General features: G+C 40.2%; 1 protein-coding gene across 28 annotated transcripts in view; it reads left to right on the top strand.

The window, feature by feature from the left end:
* The window catches only part of stxbp5l (syntaxin binding protein 5L), a 546,418-nt gene that overhangs the window by 422,745 nt on the left and 99,851 nt on the right, over window positions 1–23,822 (top strand). For 13 of the 28 annotated variants that reach the window (XM_087992753.1, XM_087992749.1, XM_087992759.1 and 10 more), the window contains one exon: window positions 11,884–11,949. The exons of 1 other annotated variant lie outside the window; for it this stretch is intronic. In XM_087992753.1, coding sequence (XP_087848879.1) covers window positions 11,884–11,949 — 66 coding nt within the window. Of the gene's footprint in view, window positions 1–5,733; window positions 5,800–11,883; window positions 11,956–23,822 lie in introns of all 28 variants that reach the window. 14 more of the 28 variants (XM_087992757.1, XM_087992747.1, XM_087992744.1 and 11 more) reach the window with 3 other exon arrangements.

The raw sequence follows: 23,822 nt of genomic DNA, 5'->3' as shown, positions 1-23,822 counted from the left end.
TACTGTTTCAGATACAGTTACTGTTCAGAACTGTTCTGAAGAAGTCACTGGACCCAAAACATTAATATTGCTTTCTCTCCACAGATACTGTCAGACCTGCTGAGGTTTTCCAGCAACTTCTGTTTTTGTCTGATTTCCAGCATCCGCAGTCCTTGCTTCTTTTTTCTTTCTCATTGGAGATGATCATCACCTAGCACTTTGATCACTTCTTACCACAATCAACCCAAGTTTGAATTTGACCAGGCCTTGCTGGATGTGAACATAGGATACTTCATTATCTGAAGGGCTGTAAATGGAACTGAGCACCATAATCATTGTTCTTCATCCTCACATCTTAAGTTATGATGGAAGGAAGGTCATCCATGAAGCAAGTGATAGTTGTTGGGACTAGGACACTGCTCTGAGAAACTTTTCCAGTCACATTGAGGTGATGGTCTTCCAACAGATTCAACCATCTTTGTTCCAGGTATTACTCCATCCGGTGGAGAGTTTTCTTCCAATTTCCACGTTCTTGGATAGTTAATAGTATTTTAGCTGAACTGGAACAAAGACTGCAAAGGACAGAATCCAATTGCAGCATTAGTGAACATGTTATTGATGAATAAGTGGTACTTAATAGCACTGTCAGCAATATCTTCCAGCAATTTTCTGATGATTGAAAGTAGACTGAAAGATTGGATTTGTTCTGTTCGCGGATAAATGATGGTGTTTTAGCTGAACAAGAGCAAGTTAACTAGAGGTACAGCTAGTTTATTGTTTCTTTTTATTCAAGAGGTCTAGGCTTCAGTAGTTAGGCCAGCATTTGTTGCTAATCCCTAACTGCCCTTGAGAAGCTGATGGTGAGCTAGTTTCTTGAATTGTTGCAGTCCATTTGATGCAGGATGACATTCCACAATTTTGACCCAGTAAAGGAACAACGTATTGTCACATCAAGACAGTTGGTAGCTTGGAAAAAAACCTGCAGGCTATTATGTTCACATGTATCAGCCATTCTTATCCTTCTAAATGGTAAGGGTTATGGGTTTGGAAGGTGTTTATGATGAAGGTTTTTTTTAGTGATTTGATTTTAAACTAGTAGCATATGGCTTTTGATCTATTTGTCTGAAAAGGTTTAAAAATTAACTAGGTAATATCCAGAGCTATGATTTTAGATTAGATTAGATTAGATTACTTACAGTGTGGAAACAGGCCCTTCGGCCCAACAAGTCCACACCGACCCGCCGAAGCGCAACCCACCCATACCCCTACATTTACCCCTTACCTAACACCACGGGCAATTTAGCATGGCCAATTCACCTGACCTGCACATCTTTGGGTTGTGGGAGGAAACCGGAGCACCCGGAGGAAACCCACGCAGACACGGGGAGAATGTGCAAACTCCACACAGTAAGTCGCCTGAGGCGGGAATTGAACTCGGGTCTCTGGCGCTATGAGGCAGCAGTGCTAACCACTATGCCACCGTGCCGCCAGAGATTCCTCCTAGAAAGTTAATGGAAGTGTGTTATGTTGTGTGGGTTTAATCATTGTGAGAGTTTACCCATTGAAATATATTAGCATATTTTGCTGTTTAGAATAGTTTATATCCAGAGATTGAAGAGCTTTTGGCTAGTTTGAAGGAGCTCTGAATGATGTTAAGAGGCAAGTGTAAACTCTCCTAGAAAAAGGTGATTATTCAAAGTAGTTAAAATAAATCACCTCAACAAAAGAGTGTAGTTGCTGACATTTTACAGACCAGAAATGTTTGGTTAGAAATCTGCATTAATTATTGAAGGCTGAAAAACCGTAAGATCTCTTCGATCTCATGTTTGGCCTGATTCCATGAGAATTCAGGAGGTCCAGAGTCAGTGTCGAATACTTTCAGGGTACCTCATGACTGTCTACCACTGTACTGTTTGTTCTGCTTTTGTAGAAGGACATACCCAAGGATGGTGATGATATTAGCTGTGACAATGTAAGTTATGATTATGTATTTATGATTATGATTGTAGGTTGGTTGAGTTTTGTGTGAGCCAATCCAAAGTTTTATCAGCCTTCATAATTATTCATACATTACAGAATTTATTAAGTTTAGCAAGTATTAAATAAATAATACATAAATATATAGAAAATAGGAAGAGATGTAGACCATTTTGCCTCTTGATCCTGCTCCATTATTCAACACATTCATGAATGATCTTCTATCTCAATACCACACTCCCATTCTCTGCATATACCCCTCAACACCTTTGATGCCTAGAAATCTTCAACTTCTTTCTTACATATCTTCAGTAACTTGGCTTCCACAGCCTTCTGTGGTAAAGAATTTGACAGATTCACCACTCTCTTCATGAAGAACTTTCTCATCATCTCAGTCCAAAATGATCAGTCTGTATCCTGAGACTGTGACCACCGCCCCCCCCCCCCCCCCCCACCCTTTTCTCAACTCCATGCAAACAGGAAAAAACATCACCTCCTACACCAGCAGAACAGATAGCACAGCGGTAGACAGTCATGAGGTACCCTGAAAGTATTCAACATTGACTCTGGACCTCCTGAATTCTCATGGAATCAGGCCAAACGTGAGATCAGAAGTAATATGTTTCAATGAGATTCTGTCTCATTCTTCAAAACTCTGAACATAGGCCTAGGTAACCTAATCTCTCCTCATACAATCAATCTGCTACCCCAGGATAAAGTTTGGTGCATCCCCCGATGACAAGTGTATCCTTTATTAGGTAAGGAGATCAAAACTGGATACAATCCTTCTGCAGTGGTCCCATGAAAGCCCTGTACACTCAAAATATCTCAGGAGAAGTACATATTTTAATTCTGTATTTTGTAGACATACCTTTCATTACAGAAGTAATATTACAGAAATAAAGATATCATTTGTTGTAGTGTCTTCGATTTAAAACTAGTTGCATATAGTTGTTGGTCCATTTTGTGGAAGGGTTTAAATAATAACTGGTCAATCTCTCTGGAACCATAATTTTAAACCATTTGGGTTTCCTGGAGTGTTCCTGGAATTTTGTTTATACTGTGCAGGTTTACAACCATAGCGAGTAAACCTCAAGCCATTAGCTTAACAAAGTCGAAGATAAATAATTTTTAAAAACAATTTAGTTCAAACCTTTTTGACCCATTTGCAGGAGACCTGATTGGGGTCAGAATCAAGTATATTCTGTCCCAGAAAAGCGAACCTGTTCAGAGTAATTAAGGAAATAAGTTTCCTCAGTGGAAGAGTACAGTTTATAAAACTTCCAAATCAGAAGTCGTTGGTTTGAGCCCTGCTGAGACTACAATGCTGAGACTGAGGAAATCTAAGCACTCAGTTGTATGAGTGGTACAGAGGGTCTCACAGATCTCAGGACTGGAACAAAGAAAAAGCTGTTAAATCAAATGTACAAATTTGATAGAGAATGAATTGTTCTGAATTTTTGAGAAACTGAAATATGATGATGTTGGAGAGTACATGGGATTTATTTTTTATGATAAACTTTTATTGTTAAAACCAAATCTACAGCCTTGAGTGCCTATGTTTCAGTGGAAGATCACCATGGTCGATTTTATATTTAGTTTTATTTCAAATTACTCAGGCTAACTTTCACTCTGAAATCTGATTTGCCCAGTAGGAATTTAAGTTGGAATCATAACACATTTATGTATAATCACACAGCGCTTTATCTATGCGCATCACTAACCTATGGCACCCAGAAACTGTGTGCTTGTACTGTCAGAGTGCTTGATGCATAATGCAATCATTATAATCTTCTGCTTGAGAATTAGTTGAAATGGTGGATTATGCTACATTGACCAAAAATTCACACATAAAAGCAACTGGAGTAATCAAATAATTAAGCCTGTAATAATCAGCAAACTCGGTGGCTTAAAGTCATATCATTTAAGGCATTGGCATTCCGCTGTCTACTACTTTATCATCAAAAACTTCAATGAGGTTCAGTACTGAATGTGTAAGTTATTTCAAGTTTATTTTTTCCCTGAAAGCTGTTAAAACCCCATTCATTGATAAATAAAAAACAAATGTAATGACAAATCACATCAAAACAATCAAAGACTTGGATTCACTTCCCATTTGTGAATTTGTGGTGGGTAATGCTAACATCTGACCATGTGAAATTGCTGTTAAACATCTATTATTTCCTCCTTGGATCTACAGACACTCATGGAACAGAATGCAACGCAAAGTGTTTCATATGCATTTGTTCATCAGGTATGACCTACTTCTTACAAATCCATGCTAGAACCCACTGATCAGCTGAAGATTTTCACGATTTTCTGTCACTCTATTCTTAATTATACATCTAGAAATTTCCTGATGGCAGAATCAGGCTAGCTAATAATTATAATTCCCTTCTTTCTCTCTTGTCACCTTTCTGAAGTGGTGGAATGATGTATGCAAGTTTTGAATCTAAAGAAACAGTTCCCAAATCAAATAAACTTTGGAAAATTATAGTTAGTGTCTTGCTGAGCACTTAAGTGGAAAGTTAATAATCAACAATCTAATTCTTTTTCTGTTTCCCTTATTAACAAAAACTGAATTCAGTTTCTCCAAATGCCAAGTTGAAAGTTAAACTCATTGTCATAGCTTGTGTGCATGTAAAAAAGGATAAAAATTTTAACCTGCAATGCATCTTTCAAATACAAACAGACATATTACTCTTTTTAAATTTATGTTCCTTAAATATGATGCTATCACCTGGGTCACACCCATTCTCCAGCTATACGGCATTCATTAGTGAAATTGAGAATTCAATATCGTAATTTTAGATAGCTTATTCAACCCTAGTTTCAATGCCTATACGATAGTCCCACCTTACTACATCATCCACCAACAATACCTCAACAAATGCATATGAAACACTTTGCGTTGCATTCTGTTCCATGAGTGTCTGTAGATCCAAGGAGGAAATAATAGATGTTTAACAGCAATTTCACATTGTCAGATGTTAGGATTACCCACCACAAATTCACAAATGGGAAGTGAATCCATGTCTTTGATTGTTTTGATGTGATTTGTCATTACATTTGTTTTTTATTTATCAATGAATGGGTTTTAACAGCTTTCAGGGAAAAAATAAACTTGAAATAACTTACACATTCAGTACTGCATTTTTGGGATGTTTGCCTGACATATTCTTCTCATTCAGAAGCTGACAGAACATCTACAAACAACAGCAAATTTGACAAATCGCATACTTGCCCTTTTCCATTTAATTTCCATGCATGTTTGCACTAGTTGCTATAAATAAAAGATTGAAAAGTCACAGAGTTCTGTACAAGGCATTTGTATGAATAATAATGAATATTCCTAAATCAGACTGAAGAATTATCCAGTCTTACGGAAGTGTAAGTTTAAGTATTGAATATAATTTCAAACTTAATTCAGACAATGAGAGAATCATTGGAATTAGAAGGAAAGCTTAACAAGAAGAAAATGAGTGATGAAATAAAATTGCAACTCAAATAAAATCTCAAAATAATTAAAAACTAAATGAATGAGACCTCAACGGTTGCAAAGGTTAAGTTTCAGTGCCAGAGATATTGTTCGGAAATAAACAAGATTTATTTTGCTACTAATAAGATTATTTAGATTGGAAAGGACAAGCTTTACTTTCTATGGTGATTTTCATTCATATGTACTTGTAATACATTACACTGTTCAATGTATTTGAATGGTGCTAGAGAATGAGATGCCATTTTTAAAGGTACTAATGGTATAATGGCACATGACAGACTACAACTTCCAACTTTGCATCTGGCGTCACTTGAAGTTGCTGTGCAATTTGCACTTAAATAATGGTGAGTACTATCATTATTTTAACAATAAATTATTTATTTAAGAAGAGCTACGTTACAAATCATTTCATGTGTGACATTTCAAGTGGTGCTTTAATGTTTATTGAAAATAATCAACAGATGAATTAATTTTGCTATCTTTTCTGATATTTTGTGTGTAGATATCTTTTTTTTTCCATTAAGCGTACATCTGCACATTAAGTTGTGTTAATTTGCATTGTGTTCATGGTGACGAAGAAAATTCAGCATTTTGCATAGTCATCAGCAATGACTCAAGGGGAATACACACCAAGATCATTTGAGCTCAATCTGCATCTAAACTCTAACACATGCCGTTTTGAATCAATGGACCTTTAGAAATCACTGCAATAGACATTGGATAATTTAAATATGAGAATGAGAATTTAAAGCTTATTTTAGAACCACTTTGCTAATTTAGAAGAAAAACAGGAGTATGCACCAAGAATGCTCAACTCATCTTGATTTTTAGATATGCAGCTGAATTTCTCTCCAAGAGGTGCTCAGGGCTGTGCTTGCCTTCCTCTTGTTCACCAGCTCAGTATTTAATAAATTTTCAGGGAAGTTAGACCAGCAGGCTGGATCAGTATTTTTAATAGTTATTAACAATACAGATAAGGCTGAAATGTTGAGTCTTCAGCCTTTGTGTTCATGTGTTTTCAACATATCGTCAATTTATACCAACTCTCACTTAAAACTGTTTCTCTCTAGTGTTTCAATTGATGTTTAACAGTTGTACATTAAGTGTTGATTAAAAGACAGCATGTAATTTAATGACATTGTATATAACTATGTTGAAACAGGTTTCTAGTTGTGGTGTCCAGGTGGGCATTTGTTCCTAATGTTGTCAATAATGAGAATATTGGAAAAAGTTTTAGAGGGAGCACAGGTAGTCAGCCACTGAACATATTCACAAGAGGCTGTCAATGTAATTTTAGCAAAGCAAAAGGGGAAGAAGACACTATCTTACTGCACAAGAACTGCTTGCAATGGAATGATTACATATATCAATAAGAAATATTTAGCAATCTTATAAATATGCAAAGATCAGGAAAGAGTCACTTTGTCTCTATTTAAGTTTTCTTGTTCAATGGGCATGGTTGTAATTGATTTCCTGTTGGTAGATTTTTACAATCTTTTGATGGCACCTTCTTTATTCTGCCTGATCAATGTGGTTCTGGGTTTTCTGTCTCATAAAACACCTTGTTTCTTGTCTAACCTCATTTCTAATGTGTTGAACAATTCACTCTTGGAGCAGAACTTAAGTAAATAGCCCACATTTAAAATGCATGAATTAACAAACTTCAGTCCCTCTGTCATCAATCATGGGAAAAATCAAAACTTAATCTATATTTATATCTTTCCCTAATTTCCATAATTCTATCTAACACAAGTCCCTTTTAATCATGACATTTGTTTTCCTTCATATTTGCTTTTAATACAGCTTGTGTTGTGATATTGTTTTTTCTTGCTATATGGATGATTTTCAAATTATATGGGTGTTGCACTAAATGCCAGCCTCAAATTTTTTTAATAAAATTTTCAAGGAAAGCAAGAGAATTTTGATTACACAAATAACAGCCTCTGTAGAGTAGTTGGATGAGTAAACTTCAAAATGTTGCAGGCTAGTACCAAACTCAAATTCTAATTTTCTATCGTAGAATATTCCTATTAGTGCTGTCAGTGTGCATCAGAAAAACTGACTGACTGATCGCTACCTCACCTTTTGCATAAGTCAATAAAATCCAATCATGTTGTGTGTACACATCAGCAGCCAGTTTAAAATAGTTTAGCATATTTCATTGTAGCTAAAATACAAATAGTCAATACAGCTTTCAAGTTGTCAAAGGCACTCTGACATAAGTTCAGCAGTGTAATTGAATGCACTCCACTTCCCTGAGTAAATATCAATTACTGTCTTCAACATTAATTCCCCTCGTGGATGCACAGTGGCAGAACTGACTATCATTTATTGCTGTAATTCACTAAGCCTCTTCCAAACGTAGTACTTAGAAAGACAAGAGTAGCAATTGCATGGAATCACCACCAAATCCCTGCAAGCCATACACTATTCTGACTTTGAAATATACTGCCATTCTTCAATATCACTGGGTCAAAGTCCTTGAACCATTTCTTAACAGTACAGTGGGTATCCCTACACCTCAAGGACTGCAGTAGTTCAAGAAGGCAGCTCATCACGACCTTTCCCATGACAATAACGGATCGGTTATAAATACTGGCTGAGCTTGCAATGCCAACATCCCATGAAATTTTTAAAAATCTTACTGCACAGCAGACTCACTGTAAGTACTGTGGGCCCTGAGACAGAATTGAGGACTGCCGATGCTGCCCCCCCCCGTCACATCTGAATGACACGCATTGAGTGGACGTGGAGTTGGCTTAACTGTTTGCACGTCAAACAGCCTTGTTAATGAGAAAAAAAACTTCACAAAAACTTTCGGATTTTGGAGCTTTTCGGATTTTGGGATTTCGGATAAAGGGTTGTCTACCTGTACGAAGACTTTCTCCAGCAAGGTCATGATTTCCCACTCTTTAAAATTCAGGTTTATTTAAAATTTCAGTTCCATTTCTTTTTCTTTCTCTTTCAATTTAAAGTTTATTAATTCTAGTGCCCTTTTTCTTTCTCTCCCCATTCCATTACTCCTTTCATTCATTACGTGCTTTTTTCTTTCCAATTCAAGTTTATTTTCACTTCTAACTGAAGCTCAGCTAATTAATGTGGTAACACATCAATTTCAGGTTTTCATCATTTTAATTCCAAAATAGATCTTGAGTAATCGCATCAAGCATCTAATCCATAGGAGAACTACTTCTGTTAGACCTTCAATTGTCTGACAACTATCTCATTTTATATGTCAGTGAGATCTGGATTGATCAACCTCAAGTTTTATTTCTGCTATTTGTTTATAATGGTGTTCAGTGATTGAACATATTTATACGTGATTGCCAATTATTACACACAAAAGAGAACAATCACTGTCTGCCTTACATTATACAAGAACTATTTGAAGAAGACTGATTATAAACAATAATATCTTATAACTAATGTATTAGTGCATATTCTGCAACTTTCCCACCAATCCACTCACCATTATGACTTGGAAATACATTGCTGTTCCTTCAATGTCACTTGGTCAAAATCGTAGAATACCCTCCCTAATGGACTGTGGTGTACTTACACCAAATGGACTGTAGCAGTTTAAGAAGGCAACAGTTTAAGCATCACCACCACTTCAAGAGTAACCAGTGCTGGCCCAGTCTGCAATGTCCATATCCCATTAATGATTTTTTAAAAAGTGTATCTATATCACACATAAGTCACATCTTAAACCTCATTTACAAAGATGATACTTGTTTCTGTTAAAGAGTCCAGACAGAATGCAGTGATATTTATATACATCTCCTGTAAAATCTTTGATTTCTATCTGGCCCTATTTCAGCTTAAGCAGATGTTAGAAGGAGATGTCAGGATTTCCTCTCTCGTCAAAATAAATAATCCACATTATAATTTTAATTCAAGTCTGTTTCACATTTACTTCAAGGAAAACAAATGAAAATTGCTGTAACAGACTGGTATAAGATTCAAGCGCATTATTTTTGAGCATGTCATTGGGAGCAATGTAGAATCTCTGCACCTAAATGATCGAGTTTCTAATATCCTAGGGACTCAATCACAGGAAGGAGATAGAGCGCATGGTGTCATGGTGCATTGATAATAACCTCTCTCTCAATGTCAGCAAAACAAAAGAACTGATCATTGATTTCGGAAGGAAAGGAGGAGGACATGCCCCTATCCACGTTTATGGAGCTGAGGTGGACAGGAGCGAGACTGTCAAATTCCTAGAAAAGATGATAACTGACAATCTGTCCTGGACCTCCTACATAGATGTGACAGTAAAGAAGGCACAACAACTCCTCTTCTTGCCCAGGCAGCTTAGGAAACTCAGCCTATCCATAAGGACCCTCATCAATTTTATCCAGGTTCATAACAGCAACTGGTCTGCCCACCACCCTAAGAAACGATTGAAAATTGTGTGCACAGCCCAGACCATCACAAAAGCCAACCTCCCATCCATGGACTCCATTTACACTTCTCGTTGCCATGAAAAAGCTGCCCACATCAGCAAAGACCCATTCCACCCTGGTAATGCTCTTTTCCATCCTCTTCCTTCAGGCAGAAGATACAGAAGCTTGAACAAATGCACCAACAGGTTCAAGAACAGCTTCTTGCATCTGTTATTAGACTGCTGAATGGACCTCTCTAACTTAAAATAGTGTTGATCTTGCTAATGTTGAGCTTGCTTTGCCTCCTTGTGCTGCCATAATCTTGTGTGCCTCGGTCTGTCTCAGCACCTTGTGATTTGTATGTCCTGTTTGCTATGATCTGCCTGCACTGCTTGCAAAACAAAATTTTTTACTTAGGTACATGTGGCTACAATAAATCAAATCATTTGTGCACAGGCATGCAGAATAACCAGGAAAGCATTAGTAATGGTCGGTAAATGGGAAAGTGTGGATAATAAGGCTAGGAACAGTGGGTGACTGAGCAAGGAAAGGTGCTAATTTGAAATGGAAAGAATGGGTAATCAGCTGAGAAGAGTGGATAGTTACATTAGGGTATAGCTGTGGGCAGTGCTACCAGATCTTCTTTCAAGAAGAATCTTTGGGCAGGAGGAACACTTGTTCCTCTCAGTTTTGCATTCAGCTATGTGTATTTTGAAGACTTACCCATTAGTTGTGTTTTGGAGGTTCTTTCAGGACTGCATGTAGGTTCACCTTTCCTGAGCTGAGTCAGTCTTTGCTCAGATTAAAGAAGTCCTGTTGTGGGGAGCCATTAACGTTAACTTGGGTTTCTTCTGAAGCTTATTGGAATTGATCATCTCTGCCACAACTACCAGTCAGAATGATGTAAATTTACTGAAGACCATTAAAAATCATTTACTTAGGACATGAGCTGTGACGAGGTAGACATCGCCACTCCCTAACCACTCAACGCCTGGAGGAAGAACACCTCATCTTCTAGCTTGGGAACCTCAAACCACATGGCATCAATGTGGATTTCACCAGTTTCCTCATTTCCCCTCACCCCACCTTATCGCAGTTCCAACCTTCCAACTCGGCACCACCCTCATGACCTGTCCTACCTGTCCATCATCCTTCCCACCCATCCACTCCACCCTCCTCTCCAACCTCTCTACTGACCTATCCACTTCACCCTCCTCTCTGACCTATTATCCCCACCTCCATCTATTTATTGTACTCTCAGCTACCTTCTCCCCAGCCCCATCCCCCTCTCATTTATCTCTCCATCCTTCAGCTCACAAGCCTCATTCCTGATGAAGGACTCTTGCCCAAAACATCTATTCTCCTGCTCCTCGGATGCTGCCTGAACCTGCTGTGCTTTTCCAGCACACCACTCTCGACTCTGATCTCCAGCATCTGCAGTCCTCACTTTTGCCTAGTATTCTGGACTGACCGATGCATTTAATGAATACAGACCCGGAAAGTTTTCTAGCAGTGTCTAATCAAAATATGTTGGTGAAATACAGAGCTCAATCATTGCCTAAAATTTATGACTATTCCATGATAGTCTGATGTTCCTGCAACTGTAAATCATCCCAAAAAAAGCAAATATTCTTTTTCTAAATAAGTGTCAAATTGGACTTGTATCATTAATTCTGTTTCTTGCTCCATGTATGCTGCCAGAACTGTTGCATTTTTATTAAACTCTTGTCACATAGTTGCAGAGGAATCAAAATTATTAATCTTCCAATTCTCTGAATTACTCTGGAGACAGACCATTTGTCTGGAAAAATCATTTGTTTTTTGAAAAGGTAATATAATCAAAGATTTGAAAGCTCTGGCTTGGAGCATCAAGTCTTATGTACATTTAATATGTGTAACAGTACATAACCTTTTAAATAATGCCTTATTCAGTTGTAATTATTGTTTCAGCATCCTCCGATAATTTTTCAGCATTTGTTATGGAATTTAAAGAACATTATTCTTTAATCTAATACCGTGATAATTGTTTATTCCTGTTTTTAGGTTTGACCGAACTTCTCGATAACCCTGTATCACAGGAGATTGAACGCTGCAAATCTCCCACTTCAGGTAAAGGTAATTGGTTTCTACCTATCATTACTTGTTGTTTGTGGCCTGCATTGTTGTCTCATTATATCTGTTTGAGATATTGTGCATGATACAAGTCACCTTCACAATTAGCGTGAGTTGGTGCAAATAGGCTGAAATTTTATTATTTAGTAGCACACACAGGATTAAGTTCCCTTCTATACTAAATTTGCAGAGATTACATTTTCCATGGTATGAATGAAATATTGATTAAAGACATTATACCACCATGTACTGAACATGTTCTGAGTTCTATTTCTCAAACTGATCTCAGAGAAGTCACAATGGGCAGAAGTTCTCCTAAGGGACGCAGTGGCATAGGGTCATGTTACTTGACTAATAATCCTAAATTGGAGGTTAATGGTCTGAGTTTGAATCCCACTATGGCCAATGGTGAAATTTGAATTAAAAGCTAGCCTAATGGTAACCATGTAAACATTGTCACACAAACTAGACTGCCATTTAGTTCACAGACGCCTTTAAAGGGAAGGAAATCTGCTATCAAGGGCAACTAGGGATGGTAAATAAATGCTGGCCAGCCAGTAATGCCAACATTCCACATGAAACTGGAAAAAGCCTTGCCTGGTTTGGCCTACATATGACTCCAGATCCACTGTAATGTGGTTGAGTCTTAAATTGCCCTCCAAAATAGCCCAGTAAACCACTCAAAGTCAAAACTACAAAATCTGAAGAAAATAATGAAACCAGGTCGACAACTTGGCAGGGACCTCAGCAGCAGAAAACACAATGCTGACCCTACAAAATTTTCCTTACCAAAATTTTGGAACTTGTGCAAAAAGTGGGAAAACTGTCCTATAGTCCAGACAAGCAACAGCTTAACATAGTCATATTTACAGAGTCATATCACACAGACAACATCCCAGACCCAACATCACCATCCATGGGTATGTCCTGTCATACTGGTAGGTCAAAGCCACCCTTGCACCCTTGCTGATGAATCAGTATTTCACCATGATGAACACCACTTGCAAGAAGTACTGAGATTGGCAAAGGTACAAAATGGACTCAGGGTAGGGGCCTCAATCTCCCATCAAGTGTGGCTCAATTGTATCACTACTGAATGAGCTGGTTGTGTTCTAAAGGACATAGCTGCTAGACTGGATTTGTGATGGGTGAAAACCAACAAAAAAGAAATATCTACTTGATCTCATCCTCAAAACTTTTATCAGTCACCAGTAATGATATCTGTAGAAGTGATCACCACATAACTCTTGTGGAAGTGAAGTCACATCTTCACATTGAGGATAGTGTAGTGTAGCTCTATCACTATGCTAAATGGATTAGATTTCAAACAGATCTAGCAACTCAACTAACATCCATGAGACTCTAAGGGTCATCAGCAACAGATTTGTATTCAACCATAATATACAAGCTTATGATCTTGCATATCCCTCATTCCACCATTAACATCAAGTCACAAGATCAACCGTAGTTTCATGAGTACAAGAAGGCATGCCAGAAACAATATCAGATTACCTAAAAATGAAGTGGTCAAATGGTGAAGCTGCAGTAAAAGACTACTCACATATAAATGGAAGAAGTAGCATGTAATTGCCAGGGCTAAGCAATCATAAAAAGCTTTTGGAACTAAGCACTGCAGACCTGCCACAACCAATTGTGAATAGTCGTGGGCAATTAAATAATTAACAGGGAGAGGAAGCTCCACAAATATCCCCATCCTCAATGCAGGAGGACCCCTCCACATTAGTGCAAAATGGAAGGTTCAAACATTTTCATCCATCTTCAGCCAGAAGTGCTGAGTACATGATCTATTTTGAGTTTCTTCTGATGACCCAGAATCACAGATGCTAATCTTCAATCAATTAAATTGAAGAAACCGTGGTTATTGCAAAGGCTATAGACCCTTATAGCATTCCAAAATAATACTGAAGACTTGTGTACCAGATTTATCTGCCCCTCTAGCCAAGTATACCTACAACACTGGCATCGATCTAACAATGTGGAAAATTGAAGCAAAATACTATGGTTGCTGGAAATCTGAAATCAAAACAGAAATTGCTGGAGAAGAATGAGAGTTAATATTTTGAGTATGATAGTAGTCATATCAGACTTAAAACATTCGATCTGTTTGGCTGTCCACTAACATGGAAAACTGCCCAGCTCTTACCTGTGCACAAAAGTAGGGTCAATTCAACCTGGCCGATTAATGCCCTAGCAGTCTGCTCTCAATTATCAGCAAAGTAATTGAAGTAGTGTTGATAATGCTGTTAAGCAGCACTTACAAAACAAAAATGTACTCATTGACACTCAGTCTGGGTTCCACCAGAGACATTCAGCCACTGATTTTATTATAACAATGTTTCAAATCTAGACATAAAACTTGAAGTCCAGAGGTGGAAATGCCTGTCCTTGACATCAAGGCAACATTTGTGCGAGTGAAACATGAAGTAGACCTCGCAAAACTGGAGTCAGTGGGAATCAGGAAGAAACTCTCCTCTGGTTGGAAACATACCTAGCACAAAGAAAAATAGTTACAGACTAACCAAAACACCGAAAGAACTGCAGATGCTGAAAATTAGAAACAAAAACAGAAATTGCTGGAAAATCTCAGTGGGTCTAACAGCATCTGTGGAGAAAAAGCAGAGTTAATATTTCAGGTCCAGTGACCTGTCTTCAGGTTTTGGCATGGGAGCTCAATCACCTTAGTCCCAGGACATCTCTGCAGGGATTCTTCAAAGTGGTTGTTTTGGCCCAATCATCTTCAGTTGCTTTATTAATTATCTTCTCTCAGTCATATGGTCAGAATTGGGATATTCACATATGACTGATATTAAACATTACACATTCCTGACAACTCTGATACTGAAGCAATTGTGTCCAACTCCAGCAAGACATGGAGAACACCCAGGTTTGCTCTGATAGTGGCAAGTAACATTTGTGCCTCACAAATAGCAGGCAATGACTATTGCCGAGAAGTGAGAATCTTACCATTGTCCCTTGCCATTCAACGGCATTAGCATCACTGAAACTCAGCCAAGAGGAGACAGAGTGTGGTAATTTTGTCACTAGACTAATAATCTGGGGACTTCGAATCCCATTATAGCAGATGATGAAATTTTTCTTAATTATAATTAATGATAATTATTATTTTGGCATTAAAAGCAAACCTAATGGCAACTACTTATCCATTGTCGATCGTTATAAAAAAGACACCATCTTGTTCATTAATGTAATTTACAGAAGGAAATTTGTAATTCTTACCTACATGTGACTCCAGACGTGTGGTAGACTCGTAACTGCCCTCTGAAATGACACTAGCAAGCCAGTCAAGTAAAGAAATTAGGGATGAGCAATAAATACTGGTCCAGGCAGCTACACCTACATCCCATGAATGATTTTTTAAAAAATCCTGGAGGCTACCAGAAATTGAACTAGCCATAAATTAGTCTGGCTACAAGAGCGAGTCAGAGGCTAGAGATTCTGCAGAGACTGACATGCCTCCTGTCTCCTTGCCCAGTTACAAGGCATAAGTCAGAAGTTTGATCGAATGTTCTCCACTTGTTTGGATGAGTGCAGCTTTAATAACATTCAAAGATTGATACTATCCAAGATAAAGCAGCTCACATGATTGGTGCAGTGGCAGCAGTCAGTACCATCTACAATGTGCACTGCAATAGCTCAATAAGGCTCCTCTAATAGTACCTTCCAAACCTGGAAAGACCAGACAAGCAAATGCAAAGGAACACCACCACCTGCAAGTTCTTCTCCAAGCCACTTACCATCCTAACTTGAATATATAATTTCATTCCTTCAGTGTTGTTGGGTGACATTCCTGGAACTCCTTAACAGCATGTGGATGTCCCTGCATCCCAAGGACTGCAGCAGTTCAAGAATGCACTCCGCCAGCACCTTTTCTCGGGCAGTTAGGGATGGACATTAAATAATAACCTATCCAACAATATCACGTGAATGAATTTAAAATTAAATATAAAAGATTAATGAAATAAGAAATTCAAGGCAAGCTAATACAAATAGGATTAAATAGAAATAATCTCTCAACATTTTCAATTTGCGAGATGTTAAAAGGAAGTCTTACATAATGCTCATTTATTACTTCCCGTGGAGACTCCTTTGTATGCGAGGAGTCATAACATTTCAGTGGAATAAATACTTTATAATTTGCACAAAGCCTGTGGTGAGTACACGTCACATAATTACCTTTTTCTATATACTAGAATCCAACTCAAAGGTAAATGACAGTCATCAGTGGATCAACTGTTGTTAAATGACATTTCATAATGCAAATGAAAATTGTTCAGCATGTATAACAGGCAGCTAATCTGTTCCTGCTCTTTTACACCCCACAAAGATGAAATTGGATAATTTAATATGTACAGTTGTAAAATGCTGGAGAGTTCAAAAGGCCCAATTATCAGACAACTTGTTTTGATTAGATTAGTTAATACACATGTTACTGAGTTGTATGGTTAAGTTTACATTTAAATCCTAGAACTCAACTACATTCGACCAGCCAGCTGCCTGCCCAAACTGAAAAGTGACAGCAGGCTGGTGGGCAGGAGTGAATCCTCAGGTGGTAGGAAGCTGGCAATCAGCAGTAAAAGTATGGTCACTGTCATCAAGGTAAGTCATGGGGAGGGGTTTTCCTAGTGTCGGGGAGAAAAGCTCAAGGCAAGTGAAACCCAACAGACAAGTTAAAAAAGCCTGGCTGTACTGTTCTAATGCTAATGCCTCTTCCTGCTACCTTTTCCTGATTGAAATGCCAAAACATAATCTGCACTCAATAATGAAGGCTCAATAATGTCATCGGATGTTGATCTACACACTTAATTAAAAGATTCCAACCAGCTTAAAATAAGTCTATTGCTACCTGCTCAGAAGAACAAGTCAAACTAGGAAACAGCAGGATCAGTGTGGGAAGTCAGTGAGTAAATCACCACACCAACTTTAACTGTCCATCTTGCTTTCATTACACGGATCTGCATAAAGTGATCTCCAATATATTTGTTGTTTATTTTCAGTTTTTTGGATCTGTTAATACTATTGAAGTGCTTTTGGACACTTTTCCAATGCGTAGAAGGTATTTGATATTGCATGTCAGTACGTACTGCTTTTTAAATGCTTTGTGAGGGAGAGAAAGGATATCCAAGTATTTTTATGGTGAATAATTGCTCATAGGAGTTCTGCATACCAGAAATAAACAGTTACTGTATAATATTGCTCAGTTTATATTTACATATATTTTTCTCCCATCCCCATTGGAAGATGTTATCACTTATCCATGACCTGATGTCAGACAAGCTATTTGACAGCACAGTGGTTTAAGCACATGAGGTTGAGAGAACTGGTAGAAAAGTGGATCTGTGTGTTGCAAGTATATATTTATAGACAAGGTGACATCAACAAAAAGGTAACATGTATTTGGGTGGACCAAAGGTATGTCCTTGGGACTATTCAAGCTAACAGTGCAGGATGTAACTAAAATCAGTTTATTAGTAGCTGAACCAGATGAGGTCAATGAAACAGAGAGACACAGCTGAGCAAAGGCATTGAGAACAGTGGTGAGGTCAACTGTGTCAGAGGGAAAAGAGGAATAACAGTTACTCAGAATGATAGATTATTTTAACTTGGGACCAAAAACATTTAATGTTGAACAAATTCAAAGAAAACATTTTAATTTTAAATGTAATGAAGGAGAAATTGTCTAACCCCTGAAAATATGTTTGGGAATTAAGATTCATGATTCATTTCTGCATAGTAAACTCCTACTACGTGTTGCATGAATGTTACACACTGCTGGCTCTCCCTGTGCTGTTCAGTGTTTGCTCATAACATTAGGGTACTGCTTATGTGGGTAATTAATAGTAAAATGCCACCACTGTGGGTCTTGCCTCCAGCATGTATTTGTACCTGATGTGGCAATGCTTACATTAGTTCCTGTAAGAAAAGAACTAGATGTGGATATTGTGGTATTGAAAGACATAACAGACACTTATTACTGCTCCTGATATACACAAATATGAGTGACACAAGCACTTCAGTATCCGGGCTGGTATTAAGCTATTCAGTTACCAGTAAGCTTTCACCATGTCATTCTTCAAGTGGTCCCAGTTGATATGGAGATTAAGATCTTAATACCCTGACATCAAATGCTAAGATAGTTATAATGTCACAAGCATGTCTCTTATATTACAATAAAAGCAAATAACTACAGATGCTGGAAATCTGGAACATAAACAAGAAGTTCTGGAAAACTTCAGCAGATCTGGCAACATCTGTAGAATGGATTCTTCTGAAGGGTCACTGGACTCAATGTTAACTCTTTTTTTCTATCTACAGATGTTGCCAGATCTGTTGAATTTCTTCAGTTCTTTCTGTTCTTGACTGTTCTACCTGCATATTAACTGTGGGCTATAACACAACATCACACTATTTTTAAAGATATAACAATTCACAAGCTGATACATATAGTTGTACATAGGCATGTGATCAGTTTGTTAATTATATAAACAAATAAAACAGTTTGTTAGATTGACAATGTAATCTTCAAGATAACCCTTTGAAGATTTGACAAAGTATAGGCCATGTTGAGATTGTACAGGACATTGGTGAGGTCTCTTCAGGAGTACTATGTGCAGTTCTGATCGTTCTCCTACAGGAAAGATAATATTAAATTGGAGAAGGTTTGAAAAAGATTTATCAGAATGTTGCCAGGAATAGAAGGCTTGAGTTATAAAAATAAGCTGCATAGGCTGGGATGTTTTTCACTGGAGCTTAAGAGGTCAAAGGGTGACTTTATGAAGGTTTATAAAATCATGAGGTACATAGATAAGGTGAATAGTAAGGGTCTTTTCCCTAGGTGGGGGAGTTAAAAACTAGGGGACATATTTTTAATGTGAGAGGAGAAAGTTTTAAAAAGGATATGAGGGCAACTTTTTTACACAGAGAGTGGTTCGTGTGTGGAATAAACTGCCAGACGAAGTGATTGATCAGGTACAGTTATAACATTTAAAAGACATTTGGATAAGTACACGAATAGGAAAAGTTTGGAGGGAAATGGACCAAATACAGGCAGGTGGGACTAGTTTTAGTTTGGAACATGGTCAGCGTGGACTAGTTGGACCGAAGAGTCTGTCTCCATGCTGTATGACTCTGTGATTCTATAACTCCTCCTCATCTGATGGTTGTGTACCCATTTGAGTTGATTGCACATGCTCACAGTTCATTGCTTTTGGTAAACAATTTTATTGCCTTGTTGCTGGCTGCTATTGCTCAACCTCATTGCTCAACATCATTGCTCAATCATCATGATGAGAATTCCCTCCTCACTCTGTTTATGTATGGTGTTTTGTACATTGGTCTGAGCTACCTTTTGTTTCTTTGCAATGTAGCATTATAATCAGTAATTACTTAGTACGATCTTAGCTGGTTGCATATTAGAAATTTTTGCTGTAATACAAGTAAATGTATTTGTATTTCTAACTCACACTATCAGCCTAGTGAGCAATTGCGATAGTTCTAAACTGTTCACTGGCCATTTATCTTATTCATTCTCCTCTACCTTTGAAGAAGAATGATAAGACAATGGTTGCAGGTGAAGGTCATTCGCAATTGCCTTTCAAGCAGAAAATGTGCTGGGGATGGTAAACCTTTCTTCATTGATATTGCATGAATATGTAGCAATGCAACATGAAAATCTTGTTTTGTTACTCAACATTTGATGAGTATACATTTGATGGTAAATAACATGTGTTCTACTAACCAGTTTGAGTGTGGCTAGTGGGTTGACAATGTGATGTGGGTAATTCCCCATTTAGCACATATGTGTTAAAATGGTTTGCCAGTGAATGCTATCCATTGTAGGACTGACTAACTTGAAAATAGAATTCATGCGTCAGCAAAAATTAGCATACATGTTGCTAAGTCATTGAACAATTAAGGAATTTTGAAGTGTAATCTATAACAAGGATGTAAACTTCCCTACACAATGTCAATAAGTCTGTTTCCAGTCTTGTTCGAAGAATAGATGAGTCACAGTGTGGATATAGAGCCCCCCCCACCACCACCACCACTGCTGGGGTTGGTATTTTTGGAGGCCTCGCATGTATTTCATGAGCTGTTGAATATCCTGATTTATCCCTGGCAAGAACATAGATTCACATGCTAGCCTTCTTGTGCATTCAATACCCATATATCCCTGTTGTAAAGTGGTCATGTTACTCTACTATATTGTTTTCTAGATTAGGACTTGTAAATGACTTGAAAATGGCTTGCTGTGATAAACCAAGATGATATGCGTATTGCCAAAGTGATCTAATGTTCTCATGAATTTCTTTAATACTGTCTGGCTATCCTTGATAATGATTTTTTGTGACTTATAGTTGCTCATCTACAGAAGTTACCTATTACAGCTATTCAGGAGAAAGTGAGGTCTGCAGATGCTGGAGATCAGAGTAGAGGGTGGAAAAGCACAGCAGGTCAGGCAGCATCCGAGGAGTAGAAGATTCAACGTTTCAGGCATAAGTCCTTCATCAGGAATAAGGCTTATGAGACAAGGGAGTAGAGAGATAAATGGGAGGGGGTTGGGCTGGGGGAAGATATCTGAGAGTGTGATAGGTAGATGGAGATGGAGGTAATTGTGATAGGTCAGAGAGGAGGGTGGAGTGAATAGGTGGGAAGGAAGATGAACAGGTAGGAGAGGTCATGAGGGTGGTGCCGAGTTGGAAAATTGGATCTGGGATAAAGTGGGGTGAGGGGAAATGAGGAAACTGGTGAAATCCACATTAATCCCATGTGTTTGGAGGGTCCAAAGGCAGAAGATGAGGCGTTCTTCCTCCAGGCATCGGATGGTTAGGTTTTGACGATGGAGGAGGCCCAGCACCTGCATGTCCTTGGCAGAATGTGAGGGGTAGTTAAAGTGTTCAGCCACTGGGTGGTGGGTTGCTTCGTGCATGTGTCTTGGAGATATTCTGTGAAGTGTTCTGCAAGAAAGAGTCCTGTCTCCCCAGTGTAGAGGAGACTGCATCGGGAGCAACAGATACAGTAAATGACATGTGTGGAAGTGCAGGTAAATCTGTGATGGATGCGAAAGGCTCCTTTGGGGCCTTGGAGGGAGATGAGGGGGGAGATGTGGACACAGGTTTTGCAATTCTTGCAGTGGCAGTGAAAGGTGCCGGGAGGGGAGGGTGGGTTGGTGGGGGGTGTAGACCTAACAAGAGAGTCATGGAGGGAATGGTCTTTACTGAATACAGTTAGGGGTGGGGAGGGAAATATATCTCTGGTGGTGGGGTCCGTTCGTAGGTTGCAGAAATGGCAGAGGATGATGCGATGTATCAGGGGGTTGGTGGGGTGGAAGGTGAGGACCAGGAGGATTCTGTCCTTGTTGCGGTTGGAGGGGCAACGTTCAAGGGCGGAGGTGTCGAAAGTGGATGAGATCCGTTGGAGGGCATCATCGACCACATGGGAGGGGAAATTGAAGTCTTTGGAGAAGGAGGCCATCTGGTGTGTTCTGTGGTAGAACTGGTCCTCCTGGGAACAGATGCGGTGGAGGCAGAGGAATTGGGAATAAGGGATAGCATGTTTACAGGAGGCAGGGTGGGAGGAGGTATAGAGCTGAAAATGTGTTGCTGGAAAAGCGCAGCAGGTCAGGCAGCATCCAAGGCACAGGAGAATCGACGTTTCGGGCATAAGCCCTTCTTCAGGAATGAGGAAAGTGTGCCCAGCAGGCCAAGATAAAAGGTAGGGAGGAGGGACTTGGGGGAGGGGCGTTGGAAATGCGATAGGTGGAAGGAGGTCAAGGTGAGGGTGATAGGCCGGAGTGGGGTGGGGGCGGAGAGGTCAGGAAGAAGATTGCAGGTTAGGAAGGCGGTGCTGAGTTCGAGGGATTTAACTGAGACAAGGTGGGGGGGAGGGGAAATGAGGAAACTGGAGAAATCTGAGTTCATCCCTTGTGGTTGGAGGGTTCCTAGGCAGAAGATGAGGCGCTCTTTCTCCAACCATCGTGTTGCTATGGTCTGGCGATGGAGGAGTCCAATGACCTGCATGTCCTTGATGCAGTGGGAGGGGAAGTTGAAGTGTTGAGCCACGGGGTGGTTGGGTTGGTTGGTCCGGGTGTCCCAGAGGTGTTCGCTGAAACGTTCCGCAAGTAGGCGGCCTGTCTCCCCAATATAGAGGAGGCCACATCGGCTGCAGCGGATGCAATAGATGATGTGTGTGGAGGTGCAGGTGAATTTGTGGCGGATATGGAAGTATCCCTTGGGGCCTTGGAGGGAAGTAAGGGGGGAGGTGTGGGCGCAAGTTTTGCATTTCTTGAAGTTACAGGGGAAGGTGCCAGGAGTGGAGGTTGGGTTGGTGGAGGGTGTGGACCTGACGAGGGAGCCACGGAGGGAGTTGACTTTTTGGAACGCTGATAGGGGAGGGGAGGGAAATATATCCCTGGTGGTGGGGTCCGTTTGGAGGTGGCGGATGATACGCTGTAACATGGAGGTTGGTGGGGTGGTAGGTGAGGACCAATGGGGTTCTGTCCTGGTGGCGGTTGGAGGGGCGGGGCTCAAGGGCGGAGGAGCGGAAAGTGGAAGAGATGCGGTGGAGGGCATCGTCGACCACGTCTGGGGGGAAATTGCGGTCCTTGAAGAAGGAGGCCATCTGGGTTGTACGGATTTGGAACTGGTCCTCCTGGGAGCAGATGCGGCGGAGACGAAGGAATTGGGAATATGGGATGGCGTTTTTACAGGGGGCAGGGTGGGAGGAGGTGTAGTCTAGGTAGCTGTGGGAGTCGGTCGGTTTATAGTAAATATCCGTGTTGATTCGATCGCCCGAGATAGAAATGGAAAGGTCTAGGAAGGGGAGGGAGGAGTCTGAGACGGTCCAGGTGAATTTGAGGTCGGGGTGGAAGGTGTTGGTAAAGTGGATGAACTGTTCAACTTCCTAGTGGGAGCACGAGGCAGCGCCGATTCAGTCATCGATGAGCGGAGGAAAAGGTGAGGGATGGTGCCAGTGTAGCTGCGGAAGATGGACTGTTCCACATATCCTACGAAAAGGCAGGCATAGCTGGGGCCCATGCGGGTGCTCATGGCTACTCCTTTGGTTTGGAGGAAGTGGGAGGATTGGAAAGAGAAGTTGTTCAGGGTGAGGACCAGTTCAGTCAGTCGAAGGAAGGTGTCAGTGGAAGGGTACTGGTTGGTACGGCGGGAAAGGAAGAAGCGGAGGGCTTTGAGTCCTTCGTGATGGGGGATGGAGGTGTACAGGGACTGGATGTCCATGGTGAAGATAAGGCGTTGGGGACCAGGGAAGCGAAAATCATGGAAGAGGTGGAGGGCGTGGGTGGTGTCCCGAACGTAGGTGGGGAGTTCTTGGACTAAGGGGGACAGGACCGTGTCGAGGTATGCAGAGATGAGTTCGGTTGGGCAGGAGCAGGCTGAGACAATGGTCGGCCGGGGCAGTCAGGTTTGTGGATTTTGGGCAGGAGGTAGAAACGGGCGGTGCGGGGTTGTGGGACTATGAGGTTGGAGGCGGTGGATGGGAGATCCCCTGAGGTGATGAGATTATGGATGGTCTGGGAGATGATGGTTTGGTGGTGGGAGGTGGGGTCATGGTCAAGGGGGCAGTAGGAGGAGGTGTCCACGAGCTGGCGTTTAGCCTCAGCGGTGTAAAGGTCAGTGCGCCAAACTACTACCGCGCCTCCTTTGTCTGCTGGTTTGATAGTGAGGTTGGGGTTGGAACGGAGGGAGTGGAGGGCTGCACGTTCCGAGGGTGAGAGGTTGGAGTGGGTGAGAGGGGTGGAGAAGTTGAGGCGGTTAATGTCGCAGCGGCAGTTGGCTATGAAGAGATCGAGGGCGGGTAAGAGGCCAGCAAGG

This window comes from Chiloscyllium plagiosum, unplaced genomic scaffold (assembly GCF_037043375.1).
Source record: "Chiloscyllium plagiosum isolate Xiang-an unplaced genomic scaffold, Cpla_swu_hap1 HiC_scaffold_12, whole genome shotgun sequence".
In the NCBI taxonomy this organism is placed as follows: Eukaryota; Metazoa; Chordata; class Chondrichthyes; order Orectolobiformes; family Hemiscylliidae; genus Chiloscyllium; species Chiloscyllium plagiosum.
This window is presented reverse-complemented; position numbering and strand designations above follow the sequence as displayed.